This window comes from Ictalurus furcatus, chromosome 16, assembly GCF_023375685.1.
Source record: "Ictalurus furcatus strain D&B chromosome 16, Billie_1.0, whole genome shotgun sequence".
Classification (NCBI taxonomy): Eukaryota; Metazoa; Chordata; class Actinopteri; order Siluriformes; family Ictaluridae; genus Ictalurus; species Ictalurus furcatus.
The window spans coordinates 13926020-13947062 of NC_071270.1; the positions used below are offsets into that span (position 1 = coordinate 13926020).

A 21043-nucleotide genomic window follows, 5' to 3' on the forward strand; every position below is an offset into this window, starting at 1 on the left:
CACAATCCACCATTCATCAGAAGTCTACAGAAACATTCTGTCTGCCAGTGTATAGAGAAATGCATCTAATCTTTTTAGGAGGGACTTCACCATGCAGCAAGACAATGACCCAAAACACACTGCCAACACAACAAAGAACAGCAAGTCAATCACTCACACCTTAACCCAATTGAGCAGCATTTCACCTCCTGAAGAGGAGACTGAAGTGAGAAACCCCCTGTAACATTCAACAACTGAAAGAATCTGTGGCACAAGCCTGAAGAAGAATGCAACAGTTTGGTAATGTCAGTGGGTCACCAGCTTCATGCAATTAATGCAAGCAAGGGATATGCAACCCAATATTAAGTGTTATTTACATTAAGATGATCAGTTCCTATACTTTTGCTCATCTAAAAATTGGGTGGTCTGCCACCAAAGGTGCCATGTTCGAAGTTGTTTAACACATCTAGATGTAAATATCAGGAAATATCAGGACAGCTGAAATTCTGATCTTTTGTCTCATATTCATATTTTGGTCTCAAACCAAAATGCCTTCAGTATATAGCAAAAACAAAAGAATTGGCCTTGCCAGTCCATTAATTTCAAAATAATATAATAGTAAAAGTTAATCAGATAGCCTTAACAGGTATCTTATTGTAAATGTACTATATGTACAATACATGCAATACCATCATGCAAAGAGAATATGGTTTATGATGACTACGTTTACCTTCCACAAAGAGCCGAGCACTAGCTTTAGACTCGCCTACATCGTTGACCGCAGTACAGGTGTACCTTCCTGCATCCTGTAACGTCACATAGTGGATCTGAAGACTCTGATCTGGATTAACCAAATACCTAATATCAACGCACAAGAGAGAAAGAAGACTTATAAAACTGTTTGACCAGCAAGACTATCATCGTAGACTTCTGGGTCTGTTGCCATGTGTATAAAAACTCTAATAAAAGTTTCATTTTAAGTACCACCAAAATGCTAGCGGAACTCAGTGTGTGAACTGACATGCTGTGTCTCTAACCTGCCATTGGGTAAACGCCCCTGTTCTCTGCTCCACTCCACCGTGGGCATCGGGTCACCCTTAGCCTCACAGAAGAAATGTGCAGACTCTCCGATGCTCACAGAAATGTTCTGGGGTTCATGTAGTATCACCGGTTTCTCTGGAGAACAGAAACACAGGAGGTCACTTTAATGTCCTGCTTTAATATTGTGCTTTAAAAAAAAAAATAGAAAATAGCACAGTGCTAAGTTTATTCACTCTTACAAACATGCATTAAAGTTGTAAATGTAAATGTAACATGTAAATATGTTATGTAACTTCTGAAGGGCAATTCTAAATGAGAAAAATAAGATTTTTACACAAATTTATAACAATTTACACCAATCATGCTGTTCAAAAGTTTACACCCCCCCCCGGCTCTTAATGTAGTGCGTTGCCTTCTTGAGAATCAGTGAATGCCTTGTAAACAATGTGAGAATGTAAACATCTGTTAGGTGAAATAGCTTATTCAGGGCAGTACTAAATAAAAAAAAACCAAAATGCTATTTTTATGATCCTCTTATTATTATTATAATAATAATTGTTATTATTATTATTATTATTATTAATTAACATTTTGCAGATTCTGCAAGGTGAATGTGCACATATGAACTCAACTGTATGTCATATATTTCAGGAAATGAAGACTACATTTGACAAAATTACATCAGCTTTTTACAGAAATGGGAAATAACAAAGTACAGTTACTTTGTTATTGTACTTAAGTCTATTTTTTAAAGTATCTGTACTTGGGTTTTGTTTTACCTAATACTTTTGACTTTCTGCAACACTACATCAACACATTTCTCTATAATCATTTATCTGTAAAGTCATAAGCCAATTTTTTTTTTTTCTTGCATTAGACAGCTTCCAGTGTATGAATGAAACCTACTACTATTATCATTCTAACTAACATTTGAGAGATTAAGAATGAATTTGCTGTTAGTTGTTACGCCCTCGCTGGCAGATGGCACTGCGGTGCGGCTTCAGAGAGCGCCCGTGCACGGGACTGAACTCTAGTATACGGACACGTGTCTTTGTTTTGGTTCTGTTCTTTTCCTGTTCCGGTACTGGTTTATGTTCAAGGGTGTCTCATTATTGGTTCCAGCTGTCTGTACTTAAGGGTGATTATGTTGGTTATTTAAACCCCTCGTGTTGCTGTGCACTTCACGCAGTATTACCCGTATACTTGAAAGTGATAGTGAATGCGTTACATATGCTAAGCAGTCTTATTTCCATGTCCTGCTCTCGTTCCATGCCTAGACTTTGGTTCCATGTTTAACCTAGTTAATCTTGTTCAGTATAGACTGCGTTTCCTGTGTTTTGTCTGCTGCATGAAAATAAAGACGTTGATCTGCACCTGCTTCTGCCTCACCTCGCATGTCGTAACACGCGAGGTGTGCAACATAATACTGTGCCTACCACGCGGAAGCAGCAGATCAAAATGAATTCCGAAGAGCTGCCGAGTTTGAGATCGTTCTGGTAACAGAGCAAACAGCTAAACGAAGAACTTGCTCAGATCCACCGCCTTCTGAAGCCGCTGCAGCAAGCCGGGCCACGTGCCACGTCGCCACCTGCGCAGTTTCCCCCGCCCCCGCTGCCAGAGGACTACGCTGCACTACGCGGGCAGCCGAGCTACACGGATTACTGGGGCTTCCCACCGCCGGGGAACAACCCTACACTCTGCAGGCAGCCGAGCTACACAAAGTACTGGGGCTTCCTGACGCTGGGGAACAACACTACGCTATGCAGGCAGCAGAGCTACCTGATTTACTGGGGTTTCCCGCTGCCGGGGGACTACACTGCGCCATGTAAACAGCCGGAGGTCGCAGCCACGGAGCCTCTGCCTGAGGTCAACAGGGCGACCTCAGAGCTCCAGCCAGAGACCCCGCGGGGAGGTCTCTGCCACCGAGAAAGCTGTTCCGCTGCCCTGTCCTGCTGAGGAAGCTGTTCCACTGTCCTGTCCTGCTGAGGAAGCTGTCCCACTGCCCTGTCCTGCTGAGGAAGCTGTTCCACTGTCCTGTCCTGCTGAGGAAGCTGTTCCGCCACCCTGTCCTGCTGAGGAAGCTGTTCAGATGCCCTGTCCTGCTGAGGAAGCTGTCCCACTGTCCAGTCCTGCTGAGGAAGCTGTCCCACTGCCCTGTCCTGTGGAGGAAGCTGTCCCGCTGCCCTGTTCTGCTGAGGAAGCCGTCCCGCTGTCCTGCCCAGCCGAGGAAGCTGTCCCGCTGTCCTTCCCTGCTGGGAACGTGTCCTGCTGTCCTACCCCGCTGGGGACGTTGCCCAGCGTTCCAGTTCTGCTGAGGACATCGCCCAGCTTTCCAGTCCCGCCGAGGACGGCGCCCCGAGTTTCAATCCCACTGGGGATGGTGCTCCGCCTGTCTACAGCCCGGTGAAGGCCACCTTGTTTTCCGATGCATTGCGAGATAGCTCACACAGGGGAACCGGACTTGCCGTTGGAGGGGGGTGCTTGTTGGCGCTCTGGGAGGGGCGCCTTTGGAGGGGGGTTCTGTTATGCCCTCGCCGGCAGATGGCCGGTGCAGCTTCAGAGAGTGCATGTGCACGGGACTGAACTCTAGTATACTGACACGTGTCTTTGTTTTCCTTCTGTTCTCTTCCTGTTCTGGTATTGGTTTATGTTCGAGGGTGTCTCATTATTGGTTCCAGCTGTCTGTACTTAAGGGTGATTACGTTGGTTATTTAAACCCCTTGTGTTGCTGTGCACTTCGCGCAGTATTACCCGTATACTTGAAAGTGATAGTGAATGCGTTACATATGCTAAGCAGTCTTATTTCCATGTCCTGCTCTCGTTCCATGCCTAGACTTTGGTTCCATGTTTAATCTAGTTAATCTTTTGTCTGCTTCATAAAAATAAAGACGTTGATCTGCACCTGCTTCTGCCTCACCTCCCGTGTTGTGACATTAGTTAGCTAATGCTTTTCAAGTTCCTTGGTTCCTTGCTGAAAGGGGCTTTAAGCAGTGTGTGATTTCCATCAGACACCTTCTTTCACCTACTTTTACTTTCATAATTTTAGTAGAGTTTATGCTTTTCTAATGTAACATTGGTGAAGAATTTGAACCTGTTCTTGAATCAAATTTACTTTCATTTATTTAGATGAGAAATTAATTGTTTTTACCTGAGCAAAGAATTTGGGTACTTTTACCACCTCAGTTTTTATTGCTAAGGAAATAGAAACTAGTTCTTCATACTCCAGTAGATGTGTGGTAAGTACTGCATTTTAATTGTCTATAAACACATCAATTGGAATTGTGTGGAATTTCTCTGGAATTGGGTATAGATTCAGATCTGGAGGAGGTATGGAAAGGAAGCTAGTAGTTCACTATCAGTATTTTTTTTTTTTTTTTTTTTAACCTGCAGATTAAAATTAAATCAACTTGCAGATCAGGCAACCCTGCTGTCTGGCCAAAATGCTCTTATTAGAATCCTCCGTTTTAAAGATGACTGCATACCATGTAATTAATGAGTCACATCGGCCTAGTGACAACATAACAACAGATGGAAGTACAAAGCTAACTTTGCTTAAAAATTATGTTCACCTCAGATCTAACATTAATTTAACTAGCATTCACATACCACACACCCCATTTAACAAAATAAACCCTAAACTACTTCAGGTACACGGTCAATACTGTATCTGTAAAGCTGTTAATTTAGCCTGTATAATTATATTTTTACTATAGCTCGTGCCAAAACATTTCAGGCAGGGTATCAAGTATGTATGATGTACAGTATCTCACAAAAGTGACTACACCCCTCACATTTTTGTAAATATTTGATTATATATATTTTCATGTGACTACACTGAAGAAATGACACTTTGCTACAATGTAAAGTATTGAGTGTACAGCTTGTATAACAGTGTAAATTTGCTGTCCCCTCAAAATAACTCAACACACAGCCATTAATATCTAAACCGCTGGCAACAAAAGTGAGTCCACCCCTAAGTGAAAATGTCCAAATTGGGCCCAAAGTGTCAATATTTTGTGTGGTCACCATTATTTTCCAGCACTGCCTTAACCCTCTTGGGCATGGAGTTCACCAGAGCTTCACAGGTTGCCACTAGAGTCCTCTTCCACTCCTCCATGGCGACATCACGGAGCTGTTGGATGTTAGAGACCTTGTGCTCCTCCACGTTCCGTTTGAGGATGCCCCACAGATGCTCAATAGGGTTTAGGTCTGAAGACATGCTTGGCCAGTCCATCACCTTCACCCTCACCTTCTTTAGCAAGGCAGTGGTCGTCTTGGATGTGTGTTTGGGGTTGTTATCATGCTGGAATACTGCCCTGCGGCCCAGTCTCCGAAGGGAGGGGATCATGCTCTGCTTCAGTATGTCACAGTACATACTGGCATTCATGGTTCCCTCAATGAACTGTAGCTCCCCAGTGCTGGCAGCACTCATGCAGCCCCAGACCATGACACTCCCACCACCATGCTTGACTGTAGGCGAGACACACTTGTCCTTGTACTCCTCACCTGGTAGCCGCCACACACGCTTGACACCATCTGAACCAAATAAGTTTATCTTGGTCTCATCAGACCACAGGACATGGTTCCAGTAATCCATGTCCTTAGTCTGCTTGTCTTCAGCAAACTGTTTGCGGGCTTTCTTGTGCATTATCTTTAGAAGAGGCTTCCTTCTGGGACGACACCCATGCAGACCAATTTGATGCAGTGTGTGGCGTATAGTCTGAGCACTGACAGGCTGACCCCACCACCCCTTCAACCTCTGCAGCAATGCTGGCAGCACTCATACGTCTATTTCCCAAAGACAACCTCTTGATATGACGCTGAGCACATGCACTCAACTTCTTTGGTCGACCATGGCGAGGCCTGTTCTGAGTGGAACCTGTCCTGTTACACCGCGGTATGGTCTTGGCCACCGTGCTGCAGCTCAGTGTCAGGGTCTTCGCAATCTTCTTATAGCCTAGGCCATCTTTATGTAGAGCAACAGTTCTTTTTTTCAGATCTTCAGAGAGTTCTTTGCCATGAGGTGCCATGTTGAACTTCCAGTGACCAGTATGAGGAAGTGTGAGAGCAATGACACCAAATTTAACACACCTGCTCCTCATTCACACCTGAGACCTTGTAACACTTACAGGTCACATGACACCCGGGAGGGAAAATGGCTAATTGGGCCCAATTTGGACATTTCCACTTAGGGGTGTACTCACTTTTGTTGCCAGCGGTTTAGACATTAATGGCTGTGTGTTGAGTTATTTTTAGGGGACAGCAAATTGACATTGTTATACAAGCTGTACACTCACTACTTTACATTGTAGCAAAGTGTCATTTCTTCAGTGTTGTCACATGAAAAGATATAATCAAATATTTACAAAAATGTGAGGGGTGTACTCACTTTTGTGAGATACTGTATATGAATGTATCCAGATATTAGTGCAAATTACTGTACATTAATAATTAAGGTTGTTTGGACAAGATGCAGTGTAACTGCAGTGTAACTGTATATCAACATTGCTCACCCAGAACTGTTAACCTGGCTGCTCTGCTTTCTCTGACTCCAACGATGTTTGAGGCCACACAGATGTAAACTCCGGAGTCCTGTTTCTGGGCTGGAGCTATTATCAACTTCCCATTGAGCTCCTGAGCAATAAAGAATGACAAGAATGTGGCATAATCACCAAAATAGCTTTGCTCTGCTGTACTTCAGAAATTAGAGATATTGAACTATAACAGCAAAATTGCCGTGGCATGATTTGTTAGTCATCTTCCTTCTACACTTTAGGTTGATTAGTAAACGAACGTGGTCTTTGCACTCGACTCAGCAAATCAAGTCTCACAGTGTAGTGTCCATCTGTGGTGTTGATGAGGATGCCATCTTTCCTCCAGGTGATGTTAGGTTCAGGATGTCCCACAGGTGGGCTGCAGTTCATCATTGCTACCTCACCTGCAGCTGCCTCCACATCCCCGGGCTGCACACGAAACTCTTCACGCAGAGCTTCGAATTAAAACAAACCCATTAACATCTCTTATAAAGAAATGTACATGTTTTAGGTATCAAGCAGGATAGAATGTTACGTCCAAATTAATTTTATACCACCTACCAGCCTATTAGAAATCATACTCATTGGGCAAATGTCAAATGGGCTTTCATTACAATATATAGCTTAAGATAAAATACAAAGTGGTAGTGTTACCCAGTCAGTACAGGATTTTTTTTTTCAATTGCTGCGGCCAAAAATGCTTGATCTTCCTGCGACTTCAAAATTTGCAAATTTTTATGCTTTTTTTTTTGTTGCATAAAACTACTTGAATTTGCAAAATTGCAATTGCACGAATTTGTCTTTTGTTGGTAAGTGAGGTCGTTTAGCTGTACTCGTGTTTGACGCATGTGAATCAAAGAGGGCCTTGGCTGAATGCACATTGTAATGACGTCACATGATGTGTGTTGGCCCAAATATGTAGAAAACCTGTGGTGATTTTGAAAAATTGCAAGCTCCTCCGAATACTGTCGAGTTCTATTTACTTATTTACTGAGTAATGTTTTCTTCTTCTCTCTGTTGTAAAAGGATTTAAAAAATTCTGAAAAGACATGTTTCTGATTGTTGTTTCAAATATTGTGTCTGTCTTCTCTTTTCATTCAATAAAAAAATTTGAGGAAAAAAAAAAGAACATTGAAGAGTTTGCTTGATTTTGCATACATTTCTGCGATTGCAAAATTCACTAGTAAAAAATAAACACCTACTGCACTTTACTAGCTCTGATATTTTAGCAGTGAATGCCGCTCTGATGTCTCAGTCGAGTCTGTACTGTGGAATGCACTGAGCAGCTGCATGTTTGAGCTCCAAACACAACGTGCTGTTACTGCTCAATTACTGCAGTGTTTGTTTGAGGGAGGAGGGCAAACTTTGACATCTGACCCTGACTAATCTCACTGATGATCTTCTGAGGCTTCTGCATCCACTGGCCAATTCTGACTCTAAGCTTTAAGCCTGTTTGGATAGTAAATGATACTGCTCCAGCTCATCGATTTCTGTCTGTCTCTATTAAGCACATGAGCATGGAAATGGACTATAGACTCGTAGACAGTGAGGCATCACAGTAAGAGCACAACAAAAAAAAGCTTTTTGTCTTAAGAAGGTTGTCACTCATCTAGGTCACAACCACACTACGCAAAAGCTGATATGCTATAAGCATTAAATAGAAATAAAGCAATAGACTTTATTACCTGCAATGTGCAGAGAGGCATTCCTGCTGATTGCAGTGCCTGCACTGTTTCGAGCTAGGCAGGAATACACTGCTTCATGAGACTGGCTCTTCTTCCCAGTCACCACACTGAGGAAGAAGAGGCTACCCTCAGGCAGGATGATGGGCCGTGACTGACCCTCCATCTTCTCAGGCTCCAGAGGGATGCCATTGCGGAGCCACTGGATAGATGGTTCTGGGGTTCCTTCAGCTCGGCAGGAAAGTGTGGCAGGACTCCCAACACGCACCACCACATCAGACGGATGATGCACTATCCGGGGAGAAGCTTCATCAGAACGCAGTCTGGAACCTAAAAAAAAACATGAGAAGATTAAGTTATTTGTAGATTCCTTTGCAGAGTCCTTTCATCCCAAACAAAACTACAATTGGTTTAAAGCCCATTCAAAAGAAATCAAATCAATCATCTAGATCAAGGTGTTACTGAAAGATCCCTGCTACAGTTGTGTCCAAAGGTTTGCATACCCCTTGCAGAATCTGCTATCCAACAGTGGCTATATGATGTTGAGATTCATCTTTTCACACTGAGGACAACTGAGGGACTTTTTATGATCCCTCTTATTTTGTTAACAGTATTAAGGTTTAGCAGATTCTGCAAGGGGTATGAAACTTTTGGGCACAACTGTATATCTAGGTTATTATCTAGATACTAAAGTCATAAATAACTCATGTTGTGAATTTTCTGTGCTTGTGCCTGTAAAGTTATGTGTTCAAATTTCACAAGTGCTAGACTTCCACCATTGGCCTCATGATCAAGGTCATTAACCCAAAAGCCAACTGTCTCCTTGAGAATTGACAAAATTCTATGGACTCAAAACTATCTTCCTTTAAGAATTAAGACAACTTTGGAGCCAGAGGTCAAGCGACACCTAAGCCAACATAAATAAACAACTTCTATTCTTGGATGGCATCGTAACTCTTGTGTCACATGCCTGCCGCTGAAGACCACTCGGTGAGGAAGCGGGTTTCCTGTGAGGATTTGAAGAGCAGTCAGTTTTTTTGTGAGGAACAAAAGGCCTTAATTTACAAACACAATCAGGAACTAGCAGGATATCCATCACCTGTGCAGAGAGCCCTCCAGCACAGACCCTGCTATTACTGGCCTTTTACAATGACCCCTTTATACCCACCACCAAAACACAACAATCACGTCAGTATGGGAGTGCATGCTTGAAACAAAGCGACACACTTGACTGAGTTTTGCCAGCTATTATCTGCTAGCACAACTTTTTCCTAGTATTTTATTGTATCTTAAGTGTGTATCGATTAAACACGTGTCTGTCAACTTCAGCCGACTTCCGTTGACTAGAGAAGTGCAAGCAGCTTAACAATGTAGACTGGAATGTGATACATTCTTGGCAAAACTATCATCAACTATAAAAAGTTTCTATTGTCTTGTAAATGGGAATTTCCTGAACTAAATCATCTACAACTTTGATGTCTATTTTATGGAATGCAGGATTTTCAAGAAAACCATGGACCAAATGGGATTGGACATGAGTGCATACTATAAAATAACAAAATATAATAATTGGCAATATAATAGATATAATAATATTATTATTAATTAATAGGCATCTAGAAAAATGTGAGTTCGACAACACAAACAACAACATAAATATCTGATTCAAATCAGATGATATGTTCTTTCTGCCATGTGACCCTAACACTATAGTGAAACTAATAGAAACACTCATAGTATTTGTAATAGTTTTAACGGTTATAATGGGAATTGTATTGGTTTTAATGGAAACTGTAATGGTCCTTGTGGGTTTCTACTGGTCAATTGTTGCCTTCTATTGGTGGCATACTATATCTAATGGATTCCATTAAGGACCGGTAATGGTAATGGTTTTAATGGTTAGCTGTTGGTTTGTAATAGTATTTGTAGTGGAAACCATTAGAATTTCTGTGATGGTTTCTATTGTTGTTGTTTTTTTTCAGCAGGGTGGTTATTTTGGTAAAGCAATCAATCCCATGCACACTGAGATACCTATACATTCCATTAACTTTATACTACAGCATAAAGTGGACACTGAACTTCCCTTCGAAAACTTGCCATTAGTTCAGCCATTATAGTTATACGTTATAGAGCCTTACTAGCACATTGTGTCGCTCCTGAACAATACATTTAGTCATAAAACACTCTCTGCTCACCTTGAAGGTAATGAAGCAGTGCAGCAAGCAGGTAAATCCTGAACATCAGCGCTGCTCTGTTCACGCGCTAACCGGAAAAATGAAGTTCAGCAAAGATTTACTGCATCGTTGTCTCCTATAACCAAGTTCCGGTAGCAGCAGTAGGAAACTTTTACACAGGTGATACGCTGAATATATTAGGTTTATAAAAGTCCAATCGACGGGGGGGAAACACTCTTAAGTCTGTTAATAGGTCGAAAAGTCTCTCTCTCTCTCTCTCTCTCTCCAGCTGAGCTGTTAAACATAGCGCCATCCGGATCTGGGACACTCCCCACACAGGGCGCGAGCGCAGCTAACATCGCTGCCATAGAGCCTACTAGCAGTCTCCTCACATACCACAGCGTTTATTCAGGGTTTCATTCCGATATACTGGGGCGGTTTTATTGATATTTATTTATTTAAAATATTAATTTCCACCTCGTCTAAGCTTTCTTGCAATTAATTAAAACAAAATCCCCGAAACAATGATACACGGGTGGAAATATTTGAATATTTGTTTTGAAGACATTTCCTGTATACATTACTGACATCAATAGTACATTATTGGTTTTATTTCAGTTTAAAGCACCCAATAAAGTTCATCAATGTAGGGGGAAAAGCGACAAGAATAACGCCAATTCGACGTTCTCGTGCTACACAATGTAGTAAATGCTACCCTATAGCTACCTCTCTGTATGTGCTTGACTCATAACACAATTGCAGTTGGTGCTTGAGGATGAGCGTTCCTGGCCCTGCCTCACTCATACCATGGAGTAAGTAAAGACTCATATACTATAAATGAGGTCTCCATTGCCTCCGTAGAAGTCATGGTAGCTATGTTGTGGTAAGTATTGTTAATTTGCTAACACTAACTGGCAATGTCAATATATATATATATATATATATATATATATATATATATATATATATATATATGTGTGTGTGTGTGTGTGTGTGTGTGTGTGTGTGTGTGTGTATACAGTATATATACTGTAAATATACTGTGTGAATGCATATATTATATATGCAGAATATTTTAGACTGATATTATAATGTTCTCCACACTTTTTTTACTATATATTTTCAACACCCATGCTGTTTTAACAGTTCCCAAACTAAACATGTTTTTTGTTGTTGTTGTTGTTAACATAAGCCAAAAGGGGCGTTACTAGTTAGAAAAGTGCTTTAATTAAAACCCATTTACCATCAATACTATGACTCAGTGGTCCTCATTTCATTGCAGGTACATAAGAGGTTTTTTTTTTTTTTTCATGGTTTCGAACATAGAACAGCCATGTACTTTAGCAAAAACAGGAAAGCAAAAAGTCTCAGTACCAAGACAATACGTGGAAATACCTCTGATTCCCTGAACACTGGCTGAGATGACCCATATCACAGTTACTGTATGCTGTGCATTATTGTAAGCTACATTTATGCCTGTTCGAATTATTTAAAAAAGAAAAAAGAAATAAATAAAGAACACCACAGGACTTTAATGCAGAAAATTAGAAAATAACTGAAATAAAATTAAGATAAAAAGTATAAAAATATCAATCTCAATGATTGCTTCTATAATAATAATAATAATAATAATAATAATACACTCCATTTGTCATTGTGCTATTATGTCATGTTTAACATTATGTTACTGCCTTAGATGTGGTCTAAAGTATTTTTTAAAACCTAAACACACAGTGTATTTATTATATTAAACGGTGTATTACATTTATTACATTTGTTCAGAAAGAACACTCTGAATTGTTGATTTTAATAAACTTTATCAAAATATCTATGAGACATCCTCAGTGAAAACATTTAAGGTAGTAAAACTATATCTGATGCGTTTAAGCCATAGTTACTTTAAAGCTGGTGTAAATATGGTTTCTGAGAAGATCAAGGGAGAAGAGAGAGAGAGAGAGAATAGAGTGAGAGAATTGAGAGCACAAAAAAGTGTCAGAGAAAAATAGGCAATGCAGTTAATTTTCCTTTGAGAACGACCTAAATAAAAAAAAGTGTTTAGTGAGCTGTCTATTGTAAGCTGAAAGGCCTCAGCTTCATTGATAGACGTGTATTGATCCAGAGATCATGGCCTCGATGGCCAGCACTTTCCGTGACCTTCAGAAGCAACAAAAGAGCAACACTGAACGAGAAAGAGTCCCAAATGGAGTGAAGGAAGATTTATTTACGCAGGAGCCTCAAAGAGCAACCAAGCTGATATATTAACACTTTCATTCAAATTCTTGTTTAATGTTAGTATAATATATTCAGGACAGTGTATCGTAAGTTGATGTATAGAACATCAACTGCACTCATTCATAATGTAAACTTTCATACTGTTCATGACAGACATGTATTTACTCGTTTGCCTTCTGAGCCAGCCAGAATCAAACTAATACCACAAATTAAATTGGTGATGATTAAAAATAACATTTGATTTTGATTAATAAATTATTTTGAAACTATTTGTATTTACCATGCATCAATTTATTTTATCTTTAGTACTGTATACAATAAAATTAATTGAACTGCTACCAGTACTACATAATCTGTTTGAAAGTATTTTTGCCACTTTTTGTGATCTTAAGAAAGATGATACAGGTCAGACAAAAGCCTTCCAAGTTGACTCTAATATGGGTATAATTAATGTTTAATAAATTAAAAAAGGAAACAAAGACAAATTGACTGATTCTTATGGGTTAAGAGGTAAAACATAATAGCTTAACTAAAAATCTAATGTTCAACAATATTAATGAATATGCTATTTTATCATTCAAAAATGTCTACTGATGAATATTTGCCAAAAAAGGAAACACCTGCAGTATATTATGTCTGAAAATGGTCCAGTTGTATTCACTGTACCATCGATTTTCAGATTTAATTGGTATATTCCCATCTTCAATATGTATCTTCACACCCCCAATCCATTCAAACACTAAACCTGAAAAAAAAATAAATAATTTATAAATGTATAATAATAATAATAATAATAATAATAATAATAATAATAAATAATAATAATTTCTAAATGTATTATAATATAGAAAACAGATTCTCAACAGCATCAACAGAGAAATTTTCTACAGTATAATGTTTGTAATTGAGCTATGCTAGCCACTACAATGTCTGTAATATAGTAACTCCGAGGCATCAAGCAAAAAAAAAAAAAATCTCATGAAAAAGAGTTTAACAAGTAGCATTGATTTCATGCACTACCCCCATGCTGACACACAAAAAGTGTTCCCCTCAAAGCTGTTGTATGAATATAGCCGTGACATTCTTGACAAAGATTGGAAAATGGAATTTATCCGGAGTAGAAACGACCAAGCAGAGCATAATCCATGCATAACTGATCATCTTTTCAATCTTCGTATTATGATGGGCACCAACGGAATACTGTCTAAAGCACACAGCTTCATAATTGCATAAAACATTCTTCATCTTACTTTATCACACAGTGGACAAAATCACAAGACACTGCTTCCAGAACCCTGATTAGAAGCAGATAAGTAACAGATTGTGGTTCAGATTTTACCTTTTCTGCGGTGACCCCTGTCTCTGCGTGATGGACGTGCATGTGCCAGGCGATGACGATAATATCCTTTGCCCTCTGCCCTCTCTGACCTCTTAGCCACCTGTAGCTGCTGGTCCTCGGGTAAACACGTGCAGTGGCACTTGCAGTGACCTGACGCTTGCACCAAGCAGGTGCACAGGATTGCCAGACAGAGCAGCCATGCTGAGAGCTGCATCTTCACATGGAAAAGATCAGAACTGAAATGCTTGTCTTTTCTGGTCTCTCAGTGCTCAGTTTTTCCCTACAGTGCCATCCCAGTGGGGGGCAAACCTAAATCAAGCTTAGCTGATCGCTACCAGCAGACCTGTGCTAAGTTATTTGGGGATTGTTACAAAGAATTTTCTTTATGTTCCACCAGTGCTTTTTTCACTTTCCCTCCCTTACGCCCTCTCCCCCTCTCTCTCTCCTCTCTGTTCTCTGTTCTTTTGGAAAAGAAGTTGGAGGACACAATGATTGAAAAACAAGTTTGAGACCCCATGCTGGGAGCAAGGAGGAGAGGAGGAGAGGGACGGGGTGCTGTCTCGTCCAACAACATCTGTGTCATTCGTTCTGCACGTCCCACAGATATAGAACAAGGCTGGGATGTGGGGCCAGAAGGGGATGGGAGGGGGTATGATAGGCGATGCAAAGCAAAAGAGGGAGGATGGGCCCTTTACTGATGAGCATCATTTTCATTAATCATGTGTCAAAATCAAGTGACAAATCTACAACAAACATTCTTTCTCTCTCAAAACATCAAATGGCCAGAAAAATGCATCATGCCCATACCCTTCATCTTGAGCAAGTTGACACACTCCTGTTACTTCGTTCTGAGGGCTTACCACTTACTCAGAAAAGCCATAGAGAGGCCAAGAGGGAGTGTTTTCAAACAAAACTGACCTTCCCAAATGGCTTTAGTGGCTTGTCTAGTCTGAAAGGCACCCCTTTTGTTGTGACCCATTCAGAGTTTCCAGACTATTTTTCGATCTCAAACTCGCCTTTTATCTTCTCAGGGCAATGAAAACGTTGAGCTGAGCAATCAAAATCGCTAATACAACTGGAACATTTTCACCTGTTAAGTAGACGTTGTTTCACCATAAGTGAATACCATTTAATTTTCACCCCAAACATATCAATTAACCTGACAGCAGGAATGTTGTGGCTTTTGATTTCTGAGAGAAAGACGTGCTTGAAAAAAGGCATAAAGGAGGCATTTTTTTCCTGCCACCCCCATCAGTGGCAAAACAGTTTTGAAAGAGTTTGCCCTTGGCACAAAGAGCCAGGAGAAATTTGTTCTTGCCTGTTCACACAGTATGGGGTTCAAACATCATCGTGGCTGAGTGGTCAGAATCAAACAGAAGGGAGAAAGCGATTAGTCTCATATAGACAGACCCAGTGTCACTCTCTCCAGGCTCGCTGATTCGCTTCACTGTGAACACAAGGACCATGCTGGGCAACAGACCTGACCTGTTCTGGGCTGAAACCACACAACTTCCTAACTAATTTTAGGCTGGAGACCCCACACATCTTGCTGTGAACCATAGGTGTATACAGATATTATACTTTGATTGGCCTGTACATGTGGAAATTATGAACCTTGAGCTCATACATTGTATGAGCAAAGAATGAAATAACATTACAATATACAGTATATCGAAGTTCTGAACAATACACTCTCCTCAAGTTGTAGTTGGTTAATGGTGCTAGCTTTCTAAAGGGCAAGATTCTACAAGTGTGAGTCAAATAAAAACCTGAAAACTGCAACATAAATTAACTGGGTACCACTGTCACCAGTGCTATACATTCGGATCTCATAAGGAATTATCTATGACCCTCAATCAGTCCCTCCAGGTTTTTTCAGATTTTGTGATTGCAGAACTTAATGTAAAATCAAGGAAATGCCACAATATTAGCAGTAGCTTTTTCAAATTTTTCAATATTACCGCAGAGTTGGGTCAAGATGCATCATGTGACATCATCAAAACACGCATTCTGCCAAATCCCTTGTCGATTCATGTGTGTCGAACACGAGTACGGCTAAAAGGTCTCATTTCCAAAAAACATCACTGCAAAAGACATTTCTGCAATTCCAATTCCACCGATTCAAGTATTTTTCCACAAAAAAGCACAAAAAACTACATATTGCATTGCAAATTTTTAAAAAAGACACAGCAAAATCAAGCATTCTTGGCCGCAACAATAACAAAAAAACTCCGCTAAATTGGTTATGAACTGCTCAACCCAGCCAAAATGGCCTGGACCTTTGCATACTGGTGTTTTGTTGCAGCACATCACACTGCACATTGCAATGTGTCTTCCACATCCATCATACTCTTCATATCTTACTCTGAGTGATTTCCATGTTTTGGGACCATTACAGGAGTACTGGGTGGAAAGCCCTTGCAACTGGAAGAATTTTTTCTAGCGGAATCCAGACACTTTTTAAGCACTGGAACACTTGTATCGAATGACAAATAGATTATGTAGTAAATCTGTAGTAAAATGATGCTAAAATATTTCTATATATGTAATAAATATATTATAATTTAAAAGATTTTCTTTTGACCATCTCTCATACAGAAAACTTCTATGAGTCGTCCAGAGGGACAAACAAAATAAATGTATGGTTGTCATATCACAGCAAACCAGTGACTCCATTTCCCAGGATGCACCACAAACTACAAACATGGCTGAAGAGGACTACGCTTCTGACACATGCACACGTTCACCTTCTCCAGAGTTCTAATCATACACCTGTTACCAATCTCACACACACTCACCCCACAGTATATAGAGACTTTGCGAAGTATTACGCTCAGTTGCCATAGTCTCTGTCATGTACCAAGCCTTTATTCCTAGCTTTATGTTTCATGGTTTTGATCTGGTTTTCTATTTGAGTCTTGTCTTTGTCTAGTTTATCATGTTTGCTGATCGCCTGACCATTTGCCTGTTTTGACCACGCTATTGTTTCATGATTTGGATTCGTCTGCCTATATCTCCTATAATAAAACTCTTATCTGCATTTGTATCCATGCACAACCTCATTATGTGACGGAATACTTTGCCTACTATGGATGAAGCAGGAGAGCGACGGGAGCATCACACCAGTGTACATAGGAATGTCTGGCCACCATTCATGTCAGTCCAGTTTCCCCAGTGGATGGACATAGAACTCCCAGACCCGAATTATGGACTGGGCGGCTACCCAAGGCAGTTCATGTTCCACTGCCAAACATACTTTTCGAGTTAGGTGAACCCCAAGCCAGACAAGAGGCAGTGGCTCGGGTTCATTGTGTCCTGGCTTTTATGGCCCAGCCTGTGACTGGGTAAAGCATCTGGCCAGTACAGGGTCAAGTGCCCTCAACAAGGTAACTCAGTTTGCGGAACTATTTATGAAGGAGTTTGGGTGTCCAGGGCAGAGCTACAACCTGGATCAACTTTTGAGGGGAGCCAGTGTGACGAGCAAGCCTGACTTGCCATTCCACACCTTTTATGAGTGGATCGACAGGGCCGCCTCCAGAGTTCAGCTCCAGCACCAGGCCGACAGGGCAGCAGTAAGGGTGATACAGGCATGCAAGACTGAGGGCTGCCATAAAGAAGCCACCCTACAGTGTCATATATGCAGTAATCTTGGGATACCCGGATCATATTTCTGCTCACAGGAATGGTTCAAGGGCAGATGGCATGCCAACAAACGGCTCCACAAGAGAGCAAGAGCAGAGCTCCAACCTGAGACTCACAAGGTGGTCTCACCCAGAGAGCTCCAGTCAGAGGTCTTCGTGGTGACCTCATCACCAGAGCTCCAACCTGAGACCCACAAGGTGGTCTCACCTGCAGATCTCCAGCCAGAGGTCAACATGACGACCTCATCTCCAGAGCTCCAACCTGAGACCCACGAGGTGGGCTCACCCGCCAAACTCCAGCCGAAGATCAACATGGCGACCTCAGCTCCAGAGCCCCAGTTGGAGGTCAACGTGGCAACCTCCTCCCCAGAGCTCCAGCTTGAGACCCACAAGGTAGTCTCAACTCTAGAGCCTCAGTCGGAGGTCAACATGGTGACCTTCTCCCCAGAGCCCCAGCATGAGACCTATGAGGTTGTCTCATCTCCAGAGTTCCAGCATAAAGTCAGGCTCCAGTCTGAGGTCGAAGAGACGGCCTCTCAAGCCAAGTTCCTGTCTGAGGTTGAAGAGACGGCCTCTCAAGCCAAGTTCCTGTCTGAGTTCGAAGAGACGGTCTCCCAAGCCAAGTTTCTGTCCGAGGTCGAAGAGATGGCCTCTCAAGCCAAGTTCCTGTCCAAGGTCGACAAAGTGACCTTCCACGCCAAGTTCCTGTCCATGGTCGCTGACATGGACAACCAAGTTCTGCTCACGCCCGAGTCTGCTGACACAGACAACCAAGTTCTGCTCACTCCCCAGTCTGCTGACACAGACAACCAAGTTCTGCTCACACCCAAGTCTGCTGAGACGGAAAACCAAGTTCTGCTCATGCCTGAAGCCAACGTCATGGCCAACCAAGTTCTGCTCACGCCTTAAGACGACGTCACGGCCAACCAAGTTCTGCTCACGCCTGTAGCCAACATCACGGCCAACCAAGTTCTGCTCACGCCTGAAGTCAACGTCACGGCCAACGAAGGTATGCTCACGCCTGAAGCGGACGTCACGCGGACATCACGACCAACGAAGTTATGCTCATGCTCAAGACTGATGACACGGCCAACCAAGTTCTGCTCACACCTGAAGCCGACGTCACAACCAGCCAAGTTCTGCTCAGGCCTGAAGTCGACATCACGACCAACCAAGTTATGCTCATGCTTGAGACTGACGACATGGCCAACCAAGCTCTGCGTACACCTGAGTCTGCTGACACAGCCAACCTAGTTCAGCCTGCAAAGTCAATGGAGAATGACACGCAGCCTCTCTGCGGGACTGAGGACACCGCTCAGCATCCCTATACAGCTGAGGATGCCACTCAACCTTCTTGTTCAGCTGAGCAAGTTTCTCCACCTCCCGTTGCAGCCAAGAGTCTGCTTTGCTTCCCTACTCTGCCTCGGAATTCACAATGCCAGGCTTCTCTACAGACATTGCACTGCCGCCGGTGGAGGGAGTGTATTTTGGCACTTTGGGTGAAGCGCCCTTGCGGGGGGGGGCGGCGGGGGGTGTAGGGTTCTGTCATATCACAGCAAACCAGTGACTCCATTTCTCAGGATGCACCACGAACTACAAACATTGCTGAAGAGGACTACACTTCCCACACATGCACATGTTCACCTTCTCCGGAGTTCTAATCACACACCTGTTACCAATCTCACACACACTCACCCCACAGTATATAGAGACTGTTTCAACACAATGACTTTGCGAAGTATTACGCTTAGTTGCCATAGTCTCTTTCGTGTACCAAGCCTTTATGTTTCATGGTTTTGATCTGGTTCTCGTCCTCATTATTTGAGTCTTGTCTAGTTTATCCTGTTTGCTGATCACCTGATCATTTGCCTGTTTTGACCATGCTATTGTTTCATGATTTGGATTTGTCTGCTTATATCTCCTATAGTAAAACTCTTATCTGCATTTGCATCTGTCCTCAACTTCCTTACATGACAATGGTGCTAGATTGAAACTTTTTTTTTTTTTTTTTTACATTTATTTCTAAGAATGTATCAGATCACAGACTGAGAAACTGCAGTTCATTTAAGAAAAATCAAGCCACTGGGAAAAGCCACACAATTACATGAGTAAATTATTTTTTTTTTATCTGAACAAGTCCACTTAAACTAATAGAACATGGCTTTCTATTCAAATATTTTTGCATTAACCACAATTTCTACATTGACAACACCTACCATTGCCTCAACCATGGAGACCCTTTCATTCAGCTCTACACGGAGCACCACATCCCTGTTAAAAATGTCAAACGCCACGCTTCAAGCCACCTCAGGACATCAGGACTGGGCAGAGAGGGTCTATACTGTAGCTGCCTGCACTGACCCATCAAACAAGGCCAGGAGTTGGGCCTTTGAGATAATCCCCTCTGTGGAAAGAGAGGGAGAAAGATAGAAAGAATTTGGGGTTGAAGATGGGAGGTGCATGAGGCTGTGACAGCACCTCAAGGCCTCACACAAAAGGAGTAATGGTGCAGGACTGAGAGGCAGTGAGAAAATCCACACTTGTATTGCCAAAAATACATCAGCCATTGCCTGGGTAACCATTACATGCCCATGCCTTCAGCTTTAAGTGAAGGAATGCCACTAAATTAATCTCGGCTTGAGAATTCTGCACTTAAACCTTCCCCACCCTTGCAATGCAGTGTTTACTGTTAATGTGGCCTTGTACACATTAACAATAAACTTCAACTAAGCTCTGAAATAAAATGACTCTGATGAATTAGAGGAAGTTTTGTCACTCTTTATCTTTTGAGAGATTCCTGAGAAAGCCCTTCCTCACAAGCAGTATTACGATATAGCATAAAAACAAGGACTACAGTATAAGACACAGAAAAAGGTTCATTATACAGCTACTACTACTACTACTAGTGCTACATTTATGACATTTGGCAGAGACCCTTATCCAGAGCGACTTACATTTAAGAGATTCATATAAAAATCAAGCCACTGGGATAAAGCCACACAATTTCATGAGTAAAAGTGAGAATTTTATCTGAACAAGTCCACTTATAAAAGGATAGAAATGGTTAAGAATAGGGTACGGTTACATTTTAGTAAACATTTCTACTGCTACTCCTACTACTACTACTAATAATAATACTGTATATTATATTATTTAAACAGCAACAACAACAATAATCATGTAATTGTTTAGGTTGTTATTATTACATATCTTAAGTACCTTTTTTTTATTTTTTATTTTACATTTACAGCATTTGGCAGATGTCCTTATCCAGAGTATCTTACAGAACTGCTCAATACAGCAGGATAATAAGAACGTATCCTAGATCTGCTCTCTTAGCCCTCAATGTGAGATCCATAGCTACGGATTCTCAGGGTTAGGATTAGGACTAAAAGGTCACTGACATGCCAAGAAAAGGGGG

General features: G+C 41.6%; 1 protein-coding gene across 1 annotated transcript in view; it reads right to left on the minus strand.

Moving 5' to 3' along the window:
• The window catches only part of robo4 (roundabout, axon guidance receptor, homolog 4 (Drosophila)), a 28243-nt gene extending 17317 nt beyond the window's left edge, over positions 1-10926 (minus strand). The window contains exons 1-6 of the mRNA XM_053645776.1: positions 10432-10926; positions 8240-8566; positions 6852-7009; positions 6534-6654; positions 1017-1155; positions 710-837 (exon numbers count right to left, since the gene is read on the minus strand). Of these exons, the coding sequence (XP_053501751.1) occupies positions 710-837; positions 1017-1155; positions 6534-6654; positions 6852-7009; positions 8240-8566; positions 10432-10477 (919 nt within the window). The 5' untranslated portion in view covers positions 10478-10926. The remainder of the gene's footprint in view (positions 1-709; positions 838-1016; positions 1156-6533; positions 6655-6851; positions 7010-8239; positions 8567-10431) is intronic.
• Positions 10927-21043: the final 10117 nt, after the last annotated feature.